This window comes from Piliocolobus tephrosceles, chromosome 4 (assembly GCF_002776525.5).
Source record: "Piliocolobus tephrosceles isolate RC106 chromosome 4, ASM277652v3, whole genome shotgun sequence".
In the NCBI taxonomy this organism is placed as follows: Eukaryota; Metazoa; Chordata; class Mammalia; order Primates; family Cercopithecidae; genus Piliocolobus; species Piliocolobus tephrosceles.
The window spans coordinates 46919790-46927288 of NC_045437.1; the positions used below are offsets into that span (position 1 = coordinate 46919790).

The 7499-nt window shown below is 37.7% G+C and overlaps 1 protein-coding gene across 2 annotated transcripts in view; it reads right to left on the bottom strand.

The window, feature by feature from the left end:
- Positions 1 to 7499, bottom strand: part of ARHGEF28 (Rho guanine nucleotide exchange factor 28) — a 332396-nt gene that overhangs the window by 102563 nt on the left and 222334 nt on the right. For both annotated transcript variants that reach the window (XM_023207973.1, XM_023207974.2), the window contains one exon: positions 5005 to 5126. In XM_023207973.1, coding sequence (XP_023063741.1) covers positions 5005 to 5126 — 122 coding nt within the window. The remainder of the gene's footprint in view (positions 1 to 5004; positions 5127 to 7499) is intronic.

The window sequence follows — 7499 nt, forward strand, 5'->3', positions numbered from 1 at the left end:
GAAGGAAGGAAGGAAGGAAGGAAGGAAGGAAGGAAGGAAGGAAGGAAAGAAGGAAGGAAGGAAGGAAGGAAGGGAGAGAAGGAAATTATATCCTAACCTTTTATTTACCAAATCTTTGGTTTGATAAATTTTGCATTTTTAATGTATCTGAGAACATATAAAAGCATAATATATATATAGTTTTTCCCACATAATATTGAGTAATTTACAATTTTAGTTACTTGAGGTAAATGGAAATACTATAGTTACAGTACTAAGGCTCAGAACAAAAAAAGATAAGGTCTCAAGAAGTATTTTATTTAAACAGCTGAGAAAATATAGCAACAGAATAAATCTGTTAAAATCAAAACATGACAAAAAATATATGCACTGAAAACTATAAAACACCAATGAAAGAAATTGAAGCAACACAAATAAATGGAAAGATATCCTATGCTCACAAACTGGAAGAATTCATATTAAAGATATCCTATATTCATGGATTGGAAGAATTCATGTTGTCAAAATATCTATACTCCCCAAAGTGAACTATAGATTCTATGCAATCTCTATCAAAATTACAATGGCAATTTTTCCCAGAAATAGAAAAAAATTCCTAAAATTTGTATGGAATCCCAAAAGACCCAGAATAGCGCAAGCAATCTTTAGCAGGAAGAACAAAGTCAGAAGCATCACATTGCCTAACTTAAAATTATATTACAAAGATATGGTAATCAAAACATTATGGTACTGACATAAAAACAGACACATGAGCACATGAAACAGAATAGAAACTCCAGAAATAAACCCACACATAAATACAGTCAATTAATCTTCAACAAATGTGCTAAAAATACACAATGTAGAAAGGATAGATCCTTCAATAAATGATACTAGGAAAACTGGATAGCTACATGCAAAAAAATTAAACTGGATCCCTATCTTACAACATACACAAATATCAACTCAAAATGCAATAAAGACTTTAACATAAAACATGAGGCCATAAAACTCCTAGGAGAAAGCATAGAGGAAAAACTCCTTGACATTGGTCTTGGCAATCATTTTTTGGATGTGACACTAAAAGCACAAGCAAGAAAAGCAAAATAAATAACTGTGACTACATCAAACTGAAAAATCTCTGCACAGCAAAGGAAACAACAAAATAAAACAGCAACTTATGCAGTTGGAGAAGATATTTACAAACCATGCATCTGATACGGAGTTAACACCCAAAATATGTAAGGAACTCACACAACTCAATAGCAAAAAAACAAAACGAACAAAAAAAAAACCCCACAAATAACCAGATTTAAAAATAAAGTACCTGACTAGACATTTTTCCAAAAAATAACACACACAAATGGCCAATAGGTATATGTAAAAGTGCTCAACATCACTAATCATCAGGAAAATGAACAAAACTACAATGATTTATCACCTCATACCTGTTAGAATGGCTAATACCAAAAGGACAAAAAAAGAAAAAGAAAAAAAGCTGGCAAGGATGTGGAGAAAGGGGAATTCTTATACACTGTTGGGAATGTAAATCAGCACAGCCACAGTGGAAAACAGTATGAAAGTTCCTAAAACAAATTAGAATACAACTACCATATGATCCAGCAATTCCACCTCTGGGTATATATCCAAAGGAAACAGAATCACTATCCCAAAGAGATGTCTGCACTCCCATGTTCACTGCAGCACTATTCACAGTAGCCAAGAGATAGAATCAACCTAAGTGTTCATCAACAGATAAATAAAGAAAATGTGGCACATGTGTGATTTTCTGAAAATATAGGGATAAAAACAGTGTTTTTTCTATTCTCTCACTCAACAATCAACACAGAACTCTTCTGTGACTAAATGTATGGGGTTTTCCCCTGACATGTAGCAAGGAAGCAATCTGCCACTGAATTTCTTCTAATTCAGTTCAATTCAATTCTGGCACTATTAACCTCAGTCCCACAAGACTCCCCCACCACTTCCAATGACAAACCACAAGCTCCAGATTGTTTTATCAACCAGCTATAAAATGGGGTTCTCACAGCCCCTCCTCAGGTTCAATCAATTTGCTAGAGCAACTCACAGAACTCAGGGAAACACTTACATTTCCTGGTTTATTATAGTGAATACTACAAAAGATACAGAGAACAGCCAGATGGAAGAGCTGCTTAGGGCAAGGAACGCCAGAAGAGGCACAGCGCTTCCAGGCCCTCTGCAAGTGCACCACCCTCCAGGAACCCCCATGTATTCAGCTATCCAGAATCTCTTGAACCCAGTCCTTTTGGGTTTTTATGGAATCTTAATTATGCAGGCATGATTGGTTAAATTATTAGTCATTAGTGATCAATTTAACCTTCAGCCCCTCCTCCCTCTATGGATGCTGGTGGGTGGAGCCGAAAATCCCAATCCTGTAATCCTGCCTTGGCCCCTCCTGTGACCAGCCCACATCCTGATGCTACCTAGGGGCTGCCAGCCACCAGTCATCTCATTAGCATACAAAAGACATCACTTTGGAAATTCGAAGGATAAATACAGTAATTCCTCACTTAAGTATGGAGATATGTTCTGAGAAACGCATCCTTAGGTTATCTTGTTATTGTGCGACCGTCACAGAGTGTACTAACACAAACCTGGTAGTATAGCCTTCTATACACCTAGGCTATGGTAATAGCCTATTTCTCCTAAGTTACAAATCTATACAGCATGTTACTGTACTGAATACTGTAGACAACTGGGACACAATGGTAAGTACTTGTATATCTAAATATAGAAAAGTAATACAGTAAAAATATGGTATTATAATCTTATGGGATCACCTTTGCATATGCACTCTGCCATTGTGACAGATTCCATACACATGCACAAACACACATGCACACACACCACACATATGCACGCGCACACACACACACAGAGGAATATTATTCAAACCTAGAAAAGACAAAAAATCCGGCCATTTGTGACAACATGGATGAATCTGGAAGACATTATGCTAAGTAAAATAAGCCAAACACAGAAAAACAAATACTGTATGATCTGACTTATATGTGGAATGTAAAAAAGTCAAACTCATAAAAACAGTGAGTAGAAGGGTGGTTACTAGGGGTTGGAGGGTGGGGAAAATGGTGAAGTATTGGTAAAATGGGTACAAACTTTCATTTACACAATGAATAAATTCTTGAGACCTAATGTACAACATGGTGACTATAGTTAATAATGCACTTTGTACTTGAAATTTGCTGTAGATCTTAAGTATTCTCACTACAAAAACAAATAAGTATATGAGATGATATATGTGCTTAATTAGCTTGATTGTGGTCATTATTTCAAAATATGTACATGTATCAAAACATTACATTGTATACTTTAAATATATATAATTTCTATTTGTTCATTATACCTTAATAAAGCTGGAAAAGAATAAATAAATACCAGAACACGGATAGATCACACCAAGTCCAATTACCCTGTGGTATGGTTTGGCTCTGTATCCTTATCCAAAAATCTCACTTTGAATTACAATAATTCCCATATGTCAAGGGCGGGACCAGGTGGAGATAATTGAATCATGGGAGTGGTTTTTCCCCATGCTGTTCTCATGACAGTGAGTGAGTGAGATGTGATGGTTTTATCAGGGGCTTCCCTCTTCACTCAGCACTCATTTTCTCTCTTGCTGCCCTGTGAGGAGATGCTTTCTGCCATTATGGTAAGTTTCCTGAGGCCTCCTCAGTCATGCAGAAGTATGAGTCAATTAAACCTCTTTTCTTTATAAATCATCCAGTCTCAGGTATTTCATCATAGCAGTGTGGGAAGGGACTAACACACCCTGTATCTTGAAAATGTCCTCAGGACTCCCACTGTGTCCTACACTCCATGCCCCATTCTAGATTTCTATAACTAGGACTGCCATTCAGTTAGTTTATACCAAAACAATGATACCAGTTATTTACAGCTGAAGTCCATTCTGATTAATTGGTTTCTCTGTCATTATGACAACCATCCCAATCTATGCTGCATTTGATGTAACAGTGCTTTGTAACACAAAAGGAAAATGCAGAGATGTGCTACTAAAGGGCTGAAAATGAGCTCTAGATGGAAAAAACAGTTTAGATCACAGGATGTATCTATAAATAGGGTAAAATATATGCATACTAACAACATAAAAGGGTTAAATGTCTTACTGCTCAGTGAGTAGACAGGGTGCATCTTATATGGGGATTAGGTTTTAAAGTCAGTTTATAAGGCAGAAATTGTGTTGTCAAAACTACCTTTGAAAAACCCTTAAATCTTCCATATATTAGTGTGTAGAGATATTCAGGTATATATTTTAATTTTTGTAAATACTAAAATTTGAAGATCACTGAGCCAGAGAAAAGAACAAAAGACAAGATGCCAGCACATTCAAACCATCTGCTTGATGAGATTTAACTCAAAAGTCTCTATCAGGGAATGAGTGGAAAGTTCAAAAGGATTCCAGCTTCCTTATAATATGATACCATTCTGTATTAGTATGATACCATTCTGTATTAATATGAAAACTCTACAATCTTACTACATGTTAATAGATGTGTTGTAACGATTAACCAAATAATTTATGTGACAGTTTCCTATGGTGCTGGGACCAAGCACCTCATTCCATTTGCTGGATTTGAATACAAATATTGCATAATCAAGTCATATACATACTGTTTTTTGAAAAGCTGTAGAGGAGACATTGGTTGCATAGTTGTCATTTCCTACTTGGGCCCCGAAGAAGAGCTCTCACACTCTTCCCATTTGGCAGTATCTCGAGACCCCTCCCTGACAGTGCCTCTTGGTTGAGTAAGGTGTATTGTGTTCTGAAGTAAGCACCTAAGTTAAATGCTTAAATGCTCATACAATGAGACTCCACACCAGCAGCCTCTTTGCTGCTCTTAGGCTAAAACTGTCAAAGGAACACAACAACATTGAATCTATCTCTTACAAATCCATGTTTTGGAGAGAGGTAGAAACCCTCCTATAATGTCAGTTGGGCCTTACCTGATCAATCACCATACAATTAGCATAGACTTCATCACCTCCGTTCAGCATGTCCGAAAGCCGGCCTGCAGCAAGCAAAGTAGAGGGTGGCTTGGATTTTTTTAGGACATCGAAGGAGCGATCTAGAGTACAAAAATGAAAACAGGGCAAACAAAGGAGAAGGGGTTTATTTTACAGTCAAGCTTTACCCTCTTAGACCATAAGAAAAAAAGTCAAGTGCATTTTTTTAAGGTGGCTTTTTGCTAGATTTTAAGATCTACATGCAAGCAATTTTTCATGTATATCCAAACCTCAGCTATCTAGACTTTTCATATAGGATGAAAAGTTCTAGATAGATAAATATTTGCCCACCTCAAGCGTTATTTTCCCCATCATTAGAGGCCTTTGTAAAAATCAATTAAATCTTTGCTTTCAATTTCTACTATATTTTAAAACTAAACTTCATTTCCATTTATTAGTAACTAAATTTCAGGCTGGGCACAGTGTCTCATGCCTATAATCCCAGCACTTTGGGAAGCCAAGACAGGCAGATCACCTGAGGTTGGGAGTTTGAGACCAGTCTGACCAACATGGAGAAACCCCATCTCTACTAAAAATACAAAATTAGCTGGGTGTGGTGGTGCATGCCTGTAATCCCAGCTACTCAGGAGGCTGACGCAGGAGAAGCACTTGAACCTGGGAGGTGGAGGTTGCAGTGAGCTGAGACTGTGCCATTGCACTCCAGCCTAGGCAACAAGACCGAAACTCCATCTCAAAACAAACAAAAACTAAACTACATTTCCCTTTATTGATAACTAAATTAATTTCCCTTTATTAATAACTTAGAAGTATTAGCGACTGTACTGTGATCCTCAGTTTCCACTGATGTGCTCAGATTTAATGACCCTCTACTAAAGAACCCAAGAGAGTACACAGCCAAGCAGTTCTGGCTCAGTACTGCTTGCTAACATGCAGAATCTCACACGTGGAGAATTTGCCTTCTATTTTGGTTACAGAAATGTTTATGCTTGCTTTCATGTCTCAGCTTTGTTCCAAATAGATGAGGTTGCCTAAAATTGAGTCCCAGAGAGTTAAGCTGTTACTGTGTTTGTAGAGAATGAAGAGTCAAAGGCAATAAAACACATTCGAGCTAGAATGTGTTTCTTGTGACCTTGGCCAGTTTACTCCCCCTCCAGATATCTTCACAAAGTTTCCTCATCCATAAAAGCAGATTGCTATTATGCATTCCTCATAGTGTGGTTATGAGGATTAAGTGCGTTCAGACATGTAAAAACTTGACACATGCCCGGCACAAAGTGCTCACAAATGTTATTTGTCAGAATTACTATTATATTTGCAATTATTACAGATAGCAATTTTTAACCATGTTCAGTGTGAAGCGCAAGGTTATTAATACTAATCATAGTGTGTTATGGTAATAACAGATTTTCAGTATGTGTAAATGACTTTCAGAGGGCAGAGTCAATGTTATACCTATAGTAAATGCCATCCTCACTTACATCCCAGTAAGTTTTCTTGAATGGGTACATAGTGATAGTACTGCTGTTATTCCATTAGAAATGTCACATGTCCCACTGCCTGTCTTATCTATGTCATAACATAAAACCTGATAAGCCTATAGGAGCAAATCAGGAAATAAAAAAAAGATTAATAACTGTTGGGCTGATGTACCATGAGCAATAAAATATCCATTCTTTCTTGGAAAGTAATGAGGACATCACAAAAGTTCCAAAGTTGTATGAATTGTAGTTTCATAAGTCAAATGGCCCTAGCTTCAGATTTTGCTTCTAAATCTATCTCTTCTCCACAAAGAACACTGAAGTGTGAGATTCATTAAGCTTCTGAAGGAAACATGCAATGTTAAAGAAAAACATTTTCTTTTTTTTTTTTTTTTTTTTTTTGAGATGGAGTTTCGCTCTGTCACCAGGCTGGAGTGCAGTGGTGCTATCTCGGCTCACTGAACCTCCAACTCCCTGGTTCAAGCAATTCTCCTGCCTCAGCCTCCCAAGTAGCCTGGATTACAGGCATGCACCACCATACCCAGCTAATTTTTGTATTTTTAGTAGAGACAGGGTTTCACTATGTTGGCCAGGATGGTCTTGACCTCCTGATCTCATGATCCACCCACCTCAGCCTCTCAAAGTGCTGGGATTGCAGGTGTGAGCCACCGCGCTCAGTCATATTTTCTTCTTACATACACAACGTATTCTTTATAGTAATTTCTTTTTGTTTTTTTTTTTGAGATGGAGTCTGACTCTGTTGCCCAGGCTGGAATGCAGTGCAGTGGCATGATCTTGGCTCACTGCAAGCTCCACCTCCTGGGTTCACTCCATTCTCCTGCCTCAGCCTCCTGAGTAGCTGGGACTACAGGTGCCTGACACCACACCCAGCTAATTTTTTGTATTTTTTAGTAGAGACGAGGTTTCACCATGTTAGCAAGGATGGTTTTGATCTCCTGACCTTATGATCCACCCGCCTTGGCCTCCCAAAGTGCT